Consider the following 19707-nt stretch of genomic DNA (forward strand, 5'->3'; position numbering starts at 1 on the left):
CCTGCCCACACAAATTTATTGATACCACGCTGCCATTCCTCCAAGTTAGAGTCTTTCTTAAGAATCGGTATCATTTGAAATAAGAATAAAAATTTGGGCAGGACATTCATTTTCACTGCTGCGATCCGTCCCAACAAAGACAATTGCAATTTTTCCCAACTCTCCAGTTCTTTTTGAATTTTCCCCCATAACTTTTCATAATTATTTTTATATAGCTTTGTATTAGAGGGCGACAAAATCACCCCCAAATATTTAACCCTTTTAACAATCTCAAATCCAGTTAATCCTTCTAAGAGAGCCTTCTGCGAAGCTGTCATATTTCTAGCCAAAATTTTAGTTTTCTGTATATTTACTTTAAATCCAGAAACCTTCCCATATTGTGTTATTATCTCCATCAGGTCCACAACAGAGTTCTCTGGCTGGGTCACTGTAACAACCAGATCATCTGCAAATGCTCTCAATCTGTAATCCTGATCTCCAACTTGTATCCCCTTAATTTTTTCCGAATTCCGAATCTTAACCAATAGTATCTCTAATGTTAATATAAATAACAAGGGCGATAGCGGACAGCCTTGCCTTGTGCCCTTCTCAATATTACATACTGTTGTCAAACTATTGTTAACTATAATTCGGGCAGTTTGTTTTTGGTATAATGCCCTAATCGGTTGTAAAAATTTTTCCCATCCTTGACATACTCTTATGCAGACTGGGAAACCTTCTGACAGTCAACGTTTGATGTGAACTGCACAGGTTGAGGCGTCACAAGTGTGTGCCACGGGAACCATCTGATCTAATTCTCTCAGCAGTGCTTTCTACAGTGCACTATCCAAAGATAAAAGAGCCTACCACCCCTGATTGCTCACCAGCAGTCATAGTCTTAAATGGAGTGCAAATTAGGAAAGCATAAGAATTCAAAGGTTTTGGCCTCATACTACAGAGGGTGGGGGGAAAGTGCCTTAACAGCTGAAGTGAAGCACCAAAAGTAGATTGCCCCAGCAGCTTTTGTTTAATCATCAGATGCCTCACATTACTGTATCAACTAAAACGTGACTGTTTTGTCCACTGATACCACTATTGCTACTATATGGAGCTGAATCATGGACCCTTACATAGCCAGAAATCTAAAACGTGGAAACCATCCAAATGTACTCTCTCTGTAGAATCCTTGGCATCACATTGATAGACTGAGTGAGAAATGAAACCATCAATCAGCAAAGCTGCAATCAGCCAGCCATAGCTGATGAAATCCAAAAATGGTGGCTGACATTATTTGATGCACCCTTAATAGAGATACACACAACTGCACAATTGTCTTCATAATTACATATTAGCTCTCTTCATTCCCCCCCCCTCCACACACACACACATACATACACTAAAAAGTGTCTGCTGCTTGCTTGGCCCCGGCCTCTTTTGAATTATCAGTGAGATGTAGTGTCCAAAGTATCTTTTGATGATTTAGCAATGTTTGACTAAGTACAGAATTTCACTGCTTCTGGTAGCTAGTTTAATTGGATGAGTTGCGGCAGCTAGAAGTGGCATGTGTCTTCTGTTTAGAAAATACATTTGCTTGTGGGGGAAGGGTTGGTGGTTGGAACTTGCATCTTTCCATCTGTACAATGGAGAAGCTATGGTCATGGGACACTAGTGTTGTATATTTGACACTTAGCCCTCTCGTGCTTTATGAAGGTCATGTCATTAGCAGCTCTTGCTGCTATAAGGTTGGTAGCTTGATTCCCTAATGTAAAGATTTTCTTGCTATTGGGGGGGGGGGAGAGATATAAAATTATTTATTTATTTATTAAGTTTTATTCACCCATAAGTAAGCTGGCTTCAAGGAGCTATCCTTCCTCATCCTTCCAGAAATTTTTTACTTCAGAGGAAAATATCAAAGTGGACACTTTTTTGGGGTGAGATTATGGCAGAGCAGGCAGGTGGGTGTCTACAACCACAGTGAAGTTTAATTAGTCTTTATTGTTGACAGCTGCTGTGATGCGAGTACCAGATATTGTTTAAAATTTGTCAGTATACCTTAATTTAGGAGCTGTTTGAAAGTAACCAAGGGTAGACTGTAGCCTGCCATGTTTTACAATTAAACAAACTAGCTGCATTTCATATAAACCACTTCAACCCCATGATACTTGCTGCTCTTTTAGTATCTGTACTCATACCAGTCGGATCAGAGTATTTTTTCCCTTAATTTGGGATTTTGGTGTATACATGTATCTTGAAAATCCAGGGGAGCTCCAGGAACAGAGCTGGATTCATGTTAATGAGAGTCCAGTATTAGCTGTTTTCTTTCATCTGTTCCCATCCCTGTTGTTAATAATCTCTTTTTTTATTATACCTGATGTACATCTACACATAGCCCTGTTCTCTGCATTCCACTTCTTCGCAGCCAGTGTATTAGGATGTACAGATATTGGAAGGCTTGTGCCTTTCCCAGCCTATTTTATTGTTTTCCTTCCTGGCTTGATACAGGACAACAGAAGATTGTGGATAGTATTTATGGGCAGGGAAGGAGATGACTCACTGTTCATGTTTCATACCAATTCTATAAAAAGATATCCTAATTAGAATTAATGGACTGACTTCATTATTTCCTAATTCGTCATCTGGAGTAACTTCATTACATTCTTATTTCTCTCCCCTATGCCTCTCTCCAAAAAAGGTGATGGGGAAAAATATGTATATTAGCTCTGTAATATTTATTTTTAAGCACACTTTTTAATAATATTTTTAATGTCTGTTTTAATCTTTTAATTGATTTTTCACTTGTCTTTAGAATTTGTAAACTGTCCAGAGTCACCTTGTAGGGGAGATGGGCAATATAGAAATTTAATAAATAAATAAATTTTGTTTGGGCTAGGGTTATGGCATTCGAAATTAATTTTTGAATTAATTTAACTTTGTAATATTTGCCATAATTAGTTTAACTTCATAATATTTGTTATAAACAAGAGGAAAGTCCTAAGGGGGAAGATTGATGTGATTTACGGGCAGGCAGACAATAAAGCAGACAAATTGACAGCCTATTTTATTTGCTGTTTTGCCTCAGCTTGGCCTTTAAAAACAAAATAATATGAATATTAAACTAACAGTGCTTCATCGATTTGCACTGTAGAAAACAGAAATGCAGAATAAGAGACCTTTTGAGCTAATCAGTAGACCATCATAGTCATATTATGATGAAAGATAATGCAGGAAGGAAGAATAAGGTTTTCATACAGACATAATAAGGCCATTTGTTTTATTCTAAACTGTTGTTTCCATCTTGTGGTGATCAAAGGTATTGATGAGATTCATACATGCTTTTGGATTACTTCCATTTTTGGATCAAACAGCACCAGCACCATTACTTAAAGGAAATAGGGCTGTGCAAAAATTTATTTCTCTCCCAAAAATATTCTGCAAGAAAGGGAGATGGGTTGGAATGTTTCTCATCCATATGATTCAATTTAATAGGCTGATTGTTGCTGTTATTTTCCTTCCTAAATGATAGAGACAACCCATAGCCTCTTTTATGCAACCCTGAATACCATATAAACTAAATCACAGAATTCTGTAAAATATGATGATAGTCATGGAAGACAAAGTGTTTTCATAGGTAGGCTAGTTGTAAATTTTGTAAATTATATAGCTGGTTTGTGAAGTGGAAAATAAAAATGTATTGAAGAATGAATATATTGATGGTTTGACCTCCCATACAACCCCCCCAACCCCCCCCCCCCGAAATCAGATGAAGCAGAAGACTAAACTGAAATAGACAATTTCAACTTGGATATTTATTTTCCTGCCCTGCTATGCATTAGAAATGCAGCTTGCATGTAATTACTTTGATAATGGCAGCATGAGTAATTAATGCTATCCTTAAAATAACTTCATTGATTTTTTTTTATTCAGTGGATTATCTGACACTATAATACTAGATATAATATCTAATTATCTAGTGCTTCCAAATCGAATCACTGTTCCTTTTGTCAGTGAAGTGCAGATTGCTCAGTTGCGGTTCCCCATACCAAAGGTAAGGTTTTTAACATAATATTGTGACATAACAAAATGTTTGTTTATCAAAGTGTTTTGCAGAACAATCTCTGACAATAATGGTTATAAAAAGTTTAAAATTTAGATACTAAAAAAACCAAAACATTTCTAGTAGCTAGATGACAATTCTTTGAATGTGGCTTTTAAGCTATTGTTGGACCATTGAAGTTCAAAACAGCAGAAAGTCTCTTTTCTTTCTGCACCATTGGGATTTGTCTGGACACTGTGAGTTGTAACCAATTGGGTGGATTTGTCCAGTCTGTTTAAGAAATGCTAATCCCAGTGGTTCCCCTCCATCCAGAGATTTCCATGGCCACATGAAAGGAACTCTGGAGAAGTGACTCATTTCTGAATGCCTGTAGCATGCAAAGTGTTTGGTTTTATTGGTCTCTGTAGTTGACTTTTCATGCATCAAGAAATTATTGGGGTTTGGTTTTTTTTGCCGAACTCATTTCCTATTATTAAAATTATGGCATACATGTAAATAATACAAAATTAATGGCAACTTATCTCTGTGACTTTTTTTTCTCCTTTATCCTAGTCTCAGCAATGTCCATAAGGCAAAGGCGGGCACAGGGCAACAAAAAAGTAAAAATGGAGATTGCAATGTTGTGGTTGTAACCATACACCTTTAGTGCATTTGTTGATGTCAGACATTTGTACAAAGAGTGGGGGAGAGCTTCAGTTCCACTGCTGTATCCTGATGCTTCTCTCTCTCTCTCTCTCTCTCTCTCTCTCTCTCTCTCTCTCTCTCACACACACACACACACACACACACACACACACACACACACAGCTGCTTATTGTGCATCTGTATTAAAAGTGCAAAGATATAATTAGGAGGAACTGTGCCTTTATTTATTTTAATTACTCACTACCTGCATTATTTTAACAATTCATATCTACTATGTCTAGTCTCCAATATAATTATTAAAAATCAATTTAGTTCTGTTGTGTCTAGTCTCCATAATAAAGAATTTAAAGAATCAGTTTAGTTTCCAATCTATCTTCAGAGTTAGATTGGAACGTATTAGGACATATTCCATTCAGTTATACTGATGATACTTTACTGCTGAATGTTGTATGATGGACAACTGTTCTTGCCTCTTCTCAGGGTGTATTAAGAATACATTTTCTTGAAGCCCAGGATCTTGAGGGAAAAGATACTTATTTAAAGGGACTCGTTAAGGGAAAGTCTGACCCTTATGGAATCATTCAAGTGGGAAATCAAATTTTCCAAAGCAAAGTTATCAAAGAAAATCTTAATCCAAAGTGGAATGAAGTTTATGAGGTATGAAACTACTGCCCAGTATTAGTTTTGAAAAATGTGTTTAAGTCTTTTAGCACCTCCAAGACTGATATCATATAATTCTATTATAAATACGTTGATCTTCAATGATTTATTTAACTGTTGCAGTTAAAATTGATGTTGCAGTTCAGAACAGTTCAGATAAAACACCGTCATGTTTAGTATAAAAATGATCCTTGTGGTTTCTATATATTCTGATTTATTTATCTGATTTACTAGCAAGTTGCAGTTTTATATTAGGTCTGTACCATAAAAACTGTGGAAATGCTAGTAAATGAATGGTCTGGAGTGAATATTATAGTAAGCAATATTAGACTGAGACAAGAGAAACTCAGATTAAAGGTCCTGCTTAGTCATGGACTTCATTGGATGATTTTGGGCTAAATTAGAATAACTAACTCAATCTACCTTTACACATTTTGTAAGATAAAGATGATTAAAAACACATGTGCGCTGCCCTAGGCTCACAGAGGAAAGAGGCTTCCTAAATTTTTAATCACATCAGAGAGAAAACATATATTTGATAGTAATCTGTTAATGTTTTTGTCTAATTTAAAAGCACTGTAATCTAAGTCAAACACTTAATCTGAATTGGCAATCTTGTTTGTTATATTTCCAGGCCTTAGTCTATGAACATCCAGGGCAAGACTTAGAGATTGAACTTTTTGATGAAGATCCAGACAAGGATGACTTTCTAGGAAGGTAAATGTCAAACCATCTTAATAGATAAGAGTGCATGTCTTTTTTTAAATTCGAAATTCTGTCCTGCGATCCCACTATCCAGATCAGTCCATAAATGAAAGAGGAGTAAAGGTAAGCTCTAAGAGTCAGAAAGAAGCTAGCAGCAAATATATTTCCAATATATTCTATTATTACCTGGGTGTATGCAAAATTCTGTGCCTTCGAATAGTTGCTAATACTTTTGGTATAAAATTTTTTAAAAGTTACCATATGAAAAGAAAGCAAAGCAGTATTGATTGTAGTAGAAGTAGCAATTCACAGCTATAATTACTGCACACAGTTTCTTTTTTATCTTGAATATAAGTACTTTTGGCCTTTACTACATAAGGAATGGACAACCATAAAATGGTTTATCCTTGCTTCTCTTCTCCCTCCCTCCCGACATCTTGTTCTTCTGCTTCAAAGACCTAAACTTTTCTGCAGCAGATCCTACCATCTTATTCACAGTTCTTAAAACAAGATAACCTTTATTTCATACCTCAATCACATATCCTTTTTTTTTGTTCAGAATTGCCTTTTCAGTTTTTTTCTAGCATATTCACTATTTTGCTGGTACAAAATTCCAGCTTCAGGTTCTGTAGTTCAGATAATGGTCTTCTAATGCATTGCATTGTGTTTTTTTAGCCTGACAATAGACCTAATTGAAGTTGAAAAGGAACGTCACATAGATGAGGTAAATCTCTATTCAGCCTGGGGAGGACAGTGACAAGGAAGGGTTCATACAATAAATCTGCAGTGCTCAATCATATATTGGATCTGTTTTGCAATTTCAGCAAAGGCTTCAGATTTCCTTGAATAGATTTTCTTAGTTTGATTATAGCATTTTGTGTTAAGTAGAATTGAAGACACCAGCCATAGGAGCAAAATATAAGCAGTCCTCGACTTACACCCATAAGGAGCCTGCCCATCATGATCATAAGACATGACAATCATAATAGGGGTCAGTCATGTGACCACCTTGATTTTATTATCTTTTTTGAAGTTGTTAAATGAATCCATACTTACTGAACAAATGCTGTGGTTGTTAAGCAAACAGTGTTTTGTTATGGACATGATTTTACCAAAAACCAGAAATAAGTGCAAGTTTTTGGAAAAACAGTCATAAAATGTGGTCATATGATTGCAGGATGCTGCAGATGGCTATAAAAGTTCCTGTTAAATGTGTTTTGAGTTGTCCTAAGCCAAATAATCAAATGCTTAATTTTAAAAAGTCATTGCATATATTTTATTGTGAAACAAATTTACTATAGTTTTCTGGGTGAAATGCCTATTTGATAAAATGCTTTTATTCTGTCAGCTACAATGCTTTTTCATATGAAATGTCCTTAGTTGACTTAACCCAGGAATTTGTATGTAATGTTGATAAATTTTTCAGCAAATGACTTTGGTTCTTACTACAGTTTATGGACTTTCCTTACAGTGGTTTACTTTGGACGAAGTCTCCAAAGGAAAATTGCACTTGAAACTTGAATGGCTCACATTGAAGCCTAGTGTTGAAAATCTTGACCAGGTATATTTATATATTCTTTTTCCTGCATTTGAAAAGACTGTCATTAAAAATACATGTTTATATGTGTGGTTGTCCACATTCATTTAGACATGCTCTATTTCTAGAAGAACATAGAATAAAAATGAAGTTTTGTTTAGGCACAAAAATCCAAAATTCTCCTAGCAAGAGAGAAAAGGCTTCATCATGTTCCTTTTCAACCTTTGGGAAAGAAATGGTAGACTGAAGACTGCTTAGCAGAAAACAGAGCTAATGACTGTGGCAAATAAAGAGCCAGCGAGTAGGCTGGCTCTTTAATAATTCCTCTCTGGACAAGGAGAGGACTTGAGGTTGCCCACAGATGCTCCAGTCAGCTGCTCCTCATGAGGACACTGCAAAATAGCGGTTTTGGTCTATTTGGAGCTCTGGGAGATGAGAGAACAACCATCTTGCTCAAATCATATTTGGCTGCTCTGAAAGAATAATAAATTTGTATATTTTTCTAATCACTTTTGGAAATAGTGTGTTAACTGCATTTCAGCTATTAGAGATTTTTGGTTCGACACGTTTTATAGCACCAGATGAGTTTTAACTTCAGGTTTAAGAACTAAGAAAAATATTTTTTTTGAATAAACAGCAAGAGAGTGATTAAAACTTTGATTTTAGAAAGTTACAAATGAACTAAGGATCTAGATAAGATTTTATTTTTACTTTTGAAGAACTTTGTGAGAAGGGACAAGGAAAAAATGAAATCAAATTTCTATGACATTATTTGAAGAAACTAAAGATTATACCATCAGGTATACTACTGAGGGCAAGAATTGCTCAGAAGAAATGGAGTAGCCTTCATAGTCAATAAAAGAGTAGGAAAAGCAATACTGGGATACAATCCCCCAAATGACAGAATGATCTCAGTTCGAATCCAAGGCAAACCATTCAGTATCACAGTAGTCCAAGTCTATGCCCCAACCACCGGTGCTGAAGAGGATGAAATTGACCGGTTCTATGAAGCCCTACAGCACCTTATAGAACTAACACCAAAAAATGATGTCCTTATCATCATGGGGGATTGGAATGCTAAAGTAGGAAGCCAAAAGATAACCGGAATAACAGGCAACTTTGGCCTTGGAGTACAAAATGAAGCAGGGCACAGGCTGATAGAATTTTGCCAAGAGAATACGATGGTCATAGCAAACACTCTTTCCCAACAACCCAATAGACGGTTCTATACATGGACATCACCAGATGGTCAACACAGAAATCAGATTGACTGTGCTCTGCAGCCAAAGATGGAGAAGCTCTATACAGTCAGTAAAAACAAGACCAGGAGCTGACTGTGGCTCAGACCATGAGCTTCTCGTTGCAAAATTTAGAAAGCAGGGGAAAGCGCTAGGCCGCTCAGGGGAAAGCAGGGGAAAGCGCTAGGCCGCTCAGGTATCAACTAAATCATATTCCTGACGAATATACAGTAGAGGTGACATATAGATTTAAGGAATTAGATCTGATAGACAGAGTGCCTGAAGAACTATGGACAGAGGTTTGCAACATTGTACAAGAAGTAGCAATTGAAACCATCCCAAAGAAAAAGAAATGCAAGAAAGCAAAATGGCTGTCTGAGGAAGCTTTGCAAATAGCTGAGGAGGGAAGCGAAAGGCAAGGGAGAAAAAGAAAGATACACCCAATTGAATGCAGTATTCCAGAGAATAGCTAGAAGAGATAAGAATGCCTTCTTAAATGAACAGTGCAAAGAAATAGAAGAAAACAATAGAATAGGGAGGACTAGAGATCTCTTCAAGAAAATTGGAGAGATGAAGGGAACGTTTCATGCCAAAATGGGCATGATAAAGGACCAAAACGTCAGGGACCTAACAGAGGCAGAAGAGATTAAGAAGAGGTGGCAAAATTACACAGAGGAACTATACAAGAATGAGCTTAATGTCCCAGATAACCATGATGAGGTGGTCCCTGACCTCGAGCCAGACATCCTAGAATGTGAAGTGAAATGGGCCTTAGGAAAGCTGAGCAACAACAAAGCTAGTGGAGGTGACAGTATTCCAGCTGAGCTATTCAAAATCTTAAAAGACGATGCAGTAAAAGTGTTACATTCAATTTGCCAGCAAATTTGGAAAACTCAAGAGTGGCCACAGGATTGGAAAAGATCAGTTTACATTCCAATTCCAAAGAAAGGCAGTGCCAAAGAATGTTCAAACTATCGCACCATTGCATTCATTTAAGTTATGCTTAAAATCCTACAAGGTAGACTCCAGCAATATGTGGATCGAGAACTACCAGAAGTACAGGCAGGATTTCGAAGAGGCAGAGGAACTAGAGATCAAATTGCCAACATATGCTGGATCATAGAGAAAGCTAGGGAGTTCCAGAAAAACATCTACTTCTGCTTCATTGACTGTACTAAACCCTTTGATTGTGAGGATCATAACAAACTGGCAAGTTCTTAAAGAGATGGGAGTAGCACACCATCTTATTTGTTTTTTGAGAAACCTATATGCGGGTCAAGAAGAAGTAGTGAGAACTGGACACGGAACCACTGATTGGTTCAAAATTGGGAAAGGAGTCTGGCAAGGCTGTATACTGTCACCCTGCCTGTTTAACTTATATGCAGAGCACATCATGAGAGGCAGGGCTAGATGAATTAAAAGTTGGAATTAAGATTGCCAAGAGAAATACCAACAACCTAAGATATGCAGATGATACCACTAATGGCCGAAAGTGAAGAGGAACTAAAGAGCCTCTTGTTGCGAGTGAAGAAGAAGAGTGCTGTTCTGAACCAGCCCTCTTCTGGCCTTGTAATAAGGCAAACCCCTATTCAGAAAGAAGAGACTGGAGAGCGTCCAAGGCTAAAAGGCATCTGCCAAGATTTATTACGCAGTTAACAAAAACACTAGAGCTTGTCTTCTCAAGCGGAAAAGTTGCTTTCAGCAACCAGCCCCTCCCCAAACACTCCTTTTATAGAGAGCTCAGGGCGTGGTCTCCCTGTGCCTCCTCCCGAGGAGTCCCGCAGCCTTTCTTTGTTTGTTCCTGCTCGACTGCCTCCTGCGTCGGGCGTCCTTGAACAGGGCCAGCTGTGGGTCATCTTCCTCCGCACTCTCGGGCTCACGCAGCTGAGAAGAGGTCCCCGGCTGAGGGCTCTGCAAAGCCTCCAAACCATCATCAGCCGGTTCGTTTCCCTCCTCCCCCTCATCTGAGTCATCCGATACATCGGAGCCGGCTGTCGGACCCACAGGCTGGCCCTGAGTCACAACAAGTGCAAAAGTTGGGTTGAAACCAAACATTAAGAGAACCAAGATCATGGCATCCAGGCCTCTCAATTCCTGGCAAATAGATGGGCAAGAAATGGTGGTAGTGACAGATTTTATTTTCCTAGACTCCAAGATCACCGCAGATGGGGACTTTAGCCAAGAAATTAAAAGACGCTTGCTCCTGGGGAGGAAAGCCATGGCAAACCTAGACAGCACAGTAAAAAGCAGAGACATCACCCTGCCAACAAAAGTGCGTATAGTCAAGTCTATGGTCTTCCCAGTTGCAATGTATGGCTGTGAAAGTTGGACCATAAGAAAGGCTGAGCGCCAAAGAATTGAAGCCTTTGAACTATGGTGCTGGAGAAGACTCCTGCAAGTCCCGTGGACTGCAAGGCGGTCAAACCGGTCAGTCCTACAGGAGATCAACCCTGACTGCTCTTTAGAAGGCCAGATCCTGAAGCTAAAACTTAAATACTTTGGCCACCTAATGAGAAGAAAGGACTCACTGGAGAAGAGCCTAATGCTGGGAAAGGTTGAGGGCAAGAGAAGGAAGGGACGACAGAGAATGAGGTGGCTTGATGGAGTCACTGAAGCAGTAGGCGTGAGCTTAAATGGACTCCAGAAGATGGTAGAGGACAGGAAGGCCTGGAGGAACATTGTCCATGGGGTTGCGATGGGTTGGACACGACTTTGCAACTAACAACAACAAAGATTAAAATTATAAGAAGTAAAAGGAAAGAATATGAAGTTGATTTTTTTGATCAAGACTAAAATAGTTGTTATCTCTAGTAGCCCTTAGTGGAGTTTTGCTACCAACACTAGTAAAATAATAGCGTTTTATAGATTTGTTTATAGACAAAAAATGGGATATGGGAAGTAGATGTCATTTGCTGTATTTTAGGAGAAGGTGGTATGTTACTAAAATTGCATATACATACTTCTAATGAAGATGGGAATTACTTCTTTATATTTCTTTTCTTTTGCTTTACTATATTATTTTTTTCTATTTTCCTTTTTTTCTGTTTTACATCCTCTATTCTTTCTTTTTATTCTTCTATTAGTTTTTACTGTGGTAATTGTCTTTATAATAAAATTATTATATATAGAAATGAAATATTGCTTTTCATATCATTTGTCATATGCCAAACAGTTAATACAGAAAAAATTACATAGAATTTTAGAAATAGCAATTAACAGCAAGAATAATGCAGTGAAAACATTCCCATGTTGCGGAATTTCTTTTCAGATAAGGAATTTTTATTCAAATCTAGTTTGGTTATGTCTGGAAAAAGTTAAAGCATTTTACTTTAGGATAACTGTTAGCTCTTGTTCTTTGATATATAAGATATAGTAATACAATTTTAAATTATTATGTGTAATTACACTTTATTTTCTAGTTTGCATTTTTTAAGTTTCTTTCTTTTTAGTTAAAGATGAAGCACAAAACTAAAGTTTTTAATACTTTTATGATTTTAGGTGCTAAAAAGCATAAGAGCTGATAAAGATCAAGCCAACGATGGGCTTTCTTCAGCATTGCTTATTCTTTATTTGGATTCAGCAAGAAATCTGCCAGTAAGTTTTGGGTGATAATGAAGCTTCTCTTGAGTGATTCTTAATTTTCTTCGGTCACACATTGCTTACTACTGTGCCACTTTGCCTCACTAATCACTTTATGTTTTAATTACTTTTCCTCATGCATTCCATAACATTTTCTATGATAAACATACCTTGCGGCTGAATTTATTTTGCAGAATCAGTAATCTAATCACGTTTATACAACAATGCCATTTTAATTTACAATAAATTAACAGCTTTTATTAATGGATAATCTTATAAAAGAATTTTTTGTGGACACTTGTGATAGTTAAAATAGATAGTTGGTCAATTCCACCTTCAAATGAAGGAAGACGCTTTTAAATCTAAAACTATGGTGCTGCAGGACATATCTGTGCATACTTGCATTCAAATTGCTATTGCTAAGCACATTGGTTTGTGCTTAAATTGTAAGCCGCCCTGAGTCTTCGGAGAAGGGCGGGATATAAATGGGATTAAAATAAATAAATAAATAAAATGGTGCTTTTCCTTCTATGAATGGAATCTCATTTAAGATAAGGACGTATTGTGCTTTTGTTGTAGGAAATCAATAGAGATAACCTAAAACCAGCTTCTAATGTGAATTGCTAATGAAAATGACTTTTTTTCTGTTCTAGGCTATTTTTCATATACATAAATGTTTGAGCAGGGTTGGTGTGAATACTTTCCCACATATGCTTGCAAGCTTATAATTAAAAGATCTGTTTACTGTCCCCAAATAGCAGTTCCCAGAATAGCTGTGGAAATACCTTTCACTTTGTAAAAATAAAATGTGCCCACACACACTGCTCTGATTGTACAGATTTTTCATTTCTGTACAGAGAGAGAACCCAAATATGTATAATTGGAGTGCTTCGTGGAAAATTCCATAGATTTAAACTCTAAACCATGGCATGTTTTTTAATACTTTTAATATTTGTAGTAAAGCATACATTTGTCTTCTTCATCTAGCCTTTAGGAAGGGAACTCCTAATAAAGTTTACTAATGTGATTTGAAAATAAAATATTAGACAAGTATCAATGGTCATTATGAGGTTTTCTAATTATGTTTTTGCCATTTCAAAAACAGAATTCCTCCTGAACATTAGGTACAGTTGGTAACAATGATAATGTTGTATATATAGGAAGTTGATTGGTAATATTTTTAAAAACTTGTTCTGGTAAAACATTTCTATTCTATTCTTTGATAAAAAAAAACCAACAGTGAATAATCATATACAGGTAGTCCATGACAATGATTTGTTTAGTAACTGTTCAAAGTTACATTGGCACTGAAGAACCATTGCAGCATTGTGTGTGTTAATGTGATCAAGATTTGGATGCTTAATAACTGGCATTTATTTATGACCGCTGCAGTGTCCAGGAGTCATGTGATCACTTTTTCAGATCTTCTGACAAGTAAAGACAATGGGGAAGCCAGATTCACTGAACTGCTGTATTACTAACTTAACAACTGCAGTGAGTGAGACAAAACTCACTTAACAACTATCTTGCTTAGTAACGGAAATTGTGGGCTCAATTGTAGTCATAAGATGAGGACTAACTGTACAGAATTTAGACAAATCTTTCCAAACTAGATAAGTTACTAAAAAAATATAAAAATTATTGAAAGTAATACTCCTAAAATGGGATTCCTTTTCCATTTTTTATTTATTGGAGGATCTTATTCAAGACTGGAATAAATTAATCCCAGTCCTCCAAGAAATTATATCCTTGTTTTAGATCTCTTGTGGCCTCTAAGCCAAAAAAAAGGTTATCAGAGTCATGGATCAGTGCTAAACAATGAAGTGGCAACTCTTGATTGCCTGGGATTAATCTCCCAATTAACGAAAAGTCCTTTGGAAGAATGTGTTGCAATCATTACTATGCCAGTAAAAATGTTGGTATATCCTTGTCAAGACTTGTGATCTGAGGGCACCAGAGCATTTCTGTAGTACATGAGGCGAAATCTTGGATTTGTTACTGTGTTTGTGTTATAATTTTATTTTCATTTTATGTCCTGGAACTCTTGGAATAGAATACTTTTTAGTTTGTTTGTTTTTTAAAAATCAAGAAACAATGTGTAATAATGGGTCTCATTGCATCATAATCATCTGATTGTGTAACATTAACATTTCCTTAAAAGAAATAAAGCTTTTTCCCTTTGTGCAGAACGGCTACCGATTAAAGTTAGAGCACAACTTCTATATGTTCAGAAAATCTTGTGGGTTTTTTTTTCATTTACAATGGTAGCAAACTTATTGATATCTGGTATAAAATGTGGTGCATGAGTACAGTCAAAAAAGCTATTATTGAAAGGTATGATTTTGTTGTAGAAGTGGTATCTATAGCTAAAATGCACCTAATTGCAGGAGAGAAAAAAATTGCCTGGAAATGTTGATAAAGCTAGATCAATAATGGAAAAAAGCGCTATTGGCTTATTTTTTCTTCATATAAATTTCAGTACTTCAGTTTTCTGTATCTGTGCTAATGGTAAAGCTGATTGAGCCCTCAGGCTACCAGAATCCCATGACTTTCTGCTTTCTCCTTCCGTTTGCATTTTCCTAAAGAGTATCTACGAGGGAAAATTTGGGTGTGGATACTTAAAAGAGAGGAGAGCATCGGGACTAGTCTTTTGTGAAAATACTACCTCAGTCTATAGAGAACTATTTGTGAGTTCTTCAGGTTTACATGTTCGTTTTAAAAAATAACCCTTTTTTTAACCTTGGTGTTTATGTACCCACTTTGCCCTAACATTGGAATGGAGGAGCATGCAGTACTTCATTTTTTTAAATGCATGATTTTAGACGTTTGTATTGTTTTGGCTACATTTTCAGTGGTGTAATTAGTTTAGCTTGTCAGCTAAATTTGCTAATTTTTTCAGAGACTAGCATGTTCAGAGACTAGCACTTGAAGAAATGTGACGCTTGCAGAGAAATGAAATGGTCATGAACTGTAAAAATCAATATACTTTGTAATTGTTTTGGAAAGTGCAAGTATTGTGTGTGGCATATGTAAGGGCCCAGAAGGTCTTTAATTTGGTTCAAGTTGCATAATGAAAATTGGAATAATATGTGTTACAAAAAAATTATACCTTGTGCAGCCTTTTGACATTAACATATGGGTCCATAACATAACTGTTTCCGTCCAAGCACACTGAAATAGATTTTGCTGAAAGATATTGCCTAGTGTAAAGACAGCTAGTAAACTCCAGTCAAGTAGAAATGTGAAAGAGTTACAAAAATAAAATAAAATAAATTGGGGGTGGTGAATTCATATTGCAAAATCATTTCAAGTTTGCAAACCACCAATGTTTTGTGGCGTCTCACTTGGGTTTACTTTGAGAATCTTGATTGTCTTGTTTCTGAAATCAGACTAAAAACAGGCCTGGTTATGTGTTTGAATCCAAGTTGGAAAGATTCAAATGTAATACTGAAACAACATGTCAGAATTAAATTTTTATATAATTTTGCTATGTCCTTAAACTCTGATTTCAGTGCATCGTTAAAACTGCCAGCTCTATTAAGGCAATTGAAATGATGTGTTACAGAAGTGAAAGTTGATCAGAAAAAGAAGCTCTTTAATAGCAACTTGACCCAAATTAAACTTCACCTTGTTTTTTTTTTCTTTGTGGAACTGGAACTGTTCCTTCTCTTTTTATAGCTTAAAGAATCCTTAATAAGCATTATGGAATTTGCATGACAGTGGCATGCAAGCCGCAAACACCTCTGTCATCTGTTATTTTTACTTTGATACTGTTGGCTCCTCTTCATCAAAAGCAGTTATGGTGTTCATCCTAAACTGAGAAGAATTTTTTAAAAAAATACAGTGTGAGGCAAAATTTCATGGCAGTCTTGAATGCATTTGTTATGTGTGTGAATCTCTCCAAAGAAAGTACTGTAGCAAGAACCATTAGGCGATGTATATTAAATGCTAAGAAACTACATGGGAAAAAAGTAAGAGAAGACTTTTTCCAGTCTAGGCAAATATACATTCAGCATAAAACTACTACTAGCCCAAAGCTTTTAGAAGCATAGAGAAGGGGCACTTTTTCTAAAAGTACATCATGCTGCATCAAGTTGTTATTACACTTAAGTAGACAGCCGAACAGAGGATATAAAGAGCACAGCCAAGACAAATTTAGAGAAGAATATAGGAAGTCCTCGAGTTATGACCATAATGAAACCTGCCTACCATGGTTGTAACTTGTGACAGTCATAAAATGGAACATTCATGTGACTGGCCCAATTTTACATACATACATACATACATACATACATACATGTGAAGGTTGTTAAATAAACACTATAGTCATTAAGCAAATCAATTATTCAACGTAAAATGCAGCCAAATGACTGCAGGACACTGCAGACAGCCATAAATGCAACTCTATTGCTTAGTGTCCAAAATGCGGTCATGAGACTGTAGAGGGGGCTAATCAATGGAACTTTGAATCTGGATCATAAGTCCTCTCCACCACCACTAGCTCTGTCAAAACTTTGGTTGCTAAGCAAGTATTTTTGAGTCAAGAATTATATACAGTATTATACTACAGAGAGAGAGAGAGAGAGAGATCCACACAGTATAGTACAGTACTTGTATACAGTACCTTTTAAAAAATAAGTATCCATAAATTCATGATACTACCTTTTTTCCTGCCCATCTGACCCCAATGCAAAAGTGCCAGCCTTTAGTTCATCTTTATAGCAATAATGTTCTCAAATAAATAGCCTGCACAAGATTTCTTGAGGTAAATATTGGATAGGAGCTTTATTTGGAAGCGTGCTTGCTGCCAAGAAGACAAGCAGAAATTTTGATTCAGATTTCTAATCTAAATCTAAAAAAGATAGAGAGAACTTATGTGATTAAACAGAGTGAAACAATCTAGAAGTAAATTCATCCTTAGTTAAAAAGCTTAGTGGTCAACAACTCTTCAGTTCATTAGACATAACTTTCTGTCAATTTTTGGTATAATTTTTCAACCTAATGATGTATAATATTGAGACATACGTACAAGTTTTTATAATACTTTTTCCCATTGAAAACAAGACTCACTGCAGACAACCTTTAAACAGTTATTCCGGAGGACAGAGAATTCCACCTCCTTTTCCTGTTCTCAGTTAGCTAGCATGCTTTGCCTAGCAATTTAGCTTCCATTCCATTTTTAAAAGTGGGATTTAACTGTATGTTCCATCTCAGAAATTTTGGGACAAAATGAAACCTTAGAATTCCTCTCCTTCTCTCTCCCTCTTTTTAAGAATTCCTAATTTGTGAAATCAGTTTGGTAGTGCTGTAGTTATAATTCATTATAGTTTGCCTGCTTTACAGTTTTTCTGAAATAAAATTAGAAATTGTTAATGAAAATTATCAGCTTGTTAGATCTATTCTACTTTTTGTATCCATATAATCAAATCAAATGCGTTAGAGGATTGTAGAAAAAAAAGGTACAGCAAATAGAAGAATTTTAGCCTGACTGGAAAAAGTCAGTGAAATAATTGTAATTTAAAATGGAATAAGTAAAAAAGGGTGTATCAAGTTATTTTTTAGAAATAACAAAATGTTCAAGCATTTTTCTCTTTCTTTTGAGAACGTTTGTTTTGTCTGCCGTTGTTGTCCTGTCCTTAACCAATTGGAACTACTTTGTTGCATGTCATATTAACCCTCCGTATGTTCATTTTCTTCTGGTTTAAAAGCATAATCCATTAGATTATAATCCAGAAGCCTTGAAGAAGTCTGCTGTTCAGAAAGTCTTAAAGGTAAAAGTGATACAATTTTCCATTTAAAATCACACAATTAAATGAAGACTCTGGGCTGCCAGTTTGGTCTAATGGTGAAGGTATCAAACTCAAAACAAGAGTCTGTGAGTTAGGCATGAGAGCCATCTGGGTGACTTTGGGTCAATCACCACAAGACTTGAATTCTAGGCATGAAAGCTGACTGTGACCAATCACTCACTCTCAGCTCAACTCATCTCACAGTGTTGTTATGGGGAAAATAGGAGAAGGAAAAAGGATTAGATTACATTTGCCACATATAAAAATTACAAAGGCAGTCTTTAAAAAAATAGAAAATATCCTTAGGTATTTTAAATTCCAGGAGACATGGGCTTAGTGTCACAAAGTTAGTTCAGAACACAATAACATTACCGTAATTTGTCTGTGAGTAGAAGGCACATCCCATCAGTGGTTGCATTACATAAATTATAGAAACAATCTTTAATTTCAATAAGCAATTATTTTTAAAAAGTTGGCACTAGAGAGCCATCTGTATTATTACTATTAAACAAATTATTTAATTCTTCTAAAATATTACTGAATGTCCAAAACATTTTCAAAAGCATGCTTTTATTAAACCTGTTGATGCTTTTTTTTTAATCTAGAGAATTTCCAAGTTCCTTGATCCCTTTTTAATACATTTGCAGAACTTGGAATATAAGTGCATATTGGCAATGAAAATCTTCATAACAAAACTAAAATAAGGGCCACTAAGTCATCATGAAACAAAAAACCTTTGTAAGTTTATTAATTCCATCTCTTTTGATCCAGCATCACCACTGTAGATACAGGCATGGAATTAATAAGACGAATTGCCAGTAGAAAACTAAATTTAGTCGTGCCACTAATGTGGAAAGTAGGAGCAGTACTTTTTTGAAGATGCTGACAGCACAGAATAATTAGTTTATAAATTGTGCAGATGCACAACTCAGTATTGCTGATTGAACTGAAAGGCTAGCTGTAAGGAGATATATAGACAGTATATATCTGTTTCTCCTTACCTTAATTGGTACCATATATAAAAAATGAATGTGGCTCCCTGTTTCCTGAGGCAATAAGTAAGACTTAAATCTTACTTCGGCTACTGTTAGAAACAAGTTCTGCTTATATTAAAGAGGTAGTGCATTATATTGCGTTATATAATGCCTCCTTAAGTAACACCAGCTGCCTGCAATTAGTGCAGGTTCGCATCCCACCAGGCTCAAGGTTGACTCAGCCTTCCATCCTTCTGAGGTAGGTAAAATGAGGACCCAGATTGTTGGGGGCAATAAGCTGACTTTGTAATAATGCCGCTGGGGGGGGCGAAAGCCCTAATAAGCAGGCATATACATAGAATGAAGGCTATTGCTAAGCACATTGGTTTGTGCTTAAATTGTAAGCCGCCCTGAGTCTTCGGAGAAGGGCGGGATATAAATGGGATTAAAATAAAATAAGTAAATAAATATTGTGAGAGACATTTTGCCTATCCATCAGTTTTGCTGTTCAGTAATAAATTGAGTTTTAGTTAAGCATGTGGAAAAC

General features: G+C 36.2%; 1 protein-coding gene across 2 annotated transcripts in view; it reads left to right on the forward strand.

The window, feature by feature from the left end:
• Positions 1 to 19707, forward strand: part of ESYT2 (extended synaptotagmin 2) — a 79181-nt gene that overhangs the window by 44034 nt on the left and 15440 nt on the right. The window contains exons 8-14 of one of the 2 annotated variants that reach the window (XM_081344458.1): positions 3904 to 4024; positions 5159 to 5335; positions 5973 to 6055; positions 6719 to 6767; positions 7515 to 7604; positions 12317 to 12412; positions 18106 to 18168. In XM_081344458.1, the coding sequence (XP_081200584.1) occupies positions 3904 to 4024; positions 5159 to 5335; positions 5973 to 6055; positions 6719 to 6767; positions 7515 to 7604; positions 12317 to 12412; positions 18106 to 18168 (679 nt within the window). The remainder of the gene's footprint in view (positions 1 to 3903; positions 4025 to 5158; positions 5336 to 5972; positions 6056 to 6718; positions 6768 to 7514; positions 7605 to 12316; positions 12413 to 18105; positions 18169 to 19707) is intronic. The other variant, XM_081344459.1, reaches the window with a different exon arrangement.

This window comes from Vipera berus (genome assembly GCF_964194415.1).
Source record: "Vipera berus genome assembly, chromosome: Z".
NCBI classification, from domain to species: Eukaryota; Metazoa; Chordata; class Lepidosauria; order Squamata; family Viperidae; genus Vipera; species Vipera berus.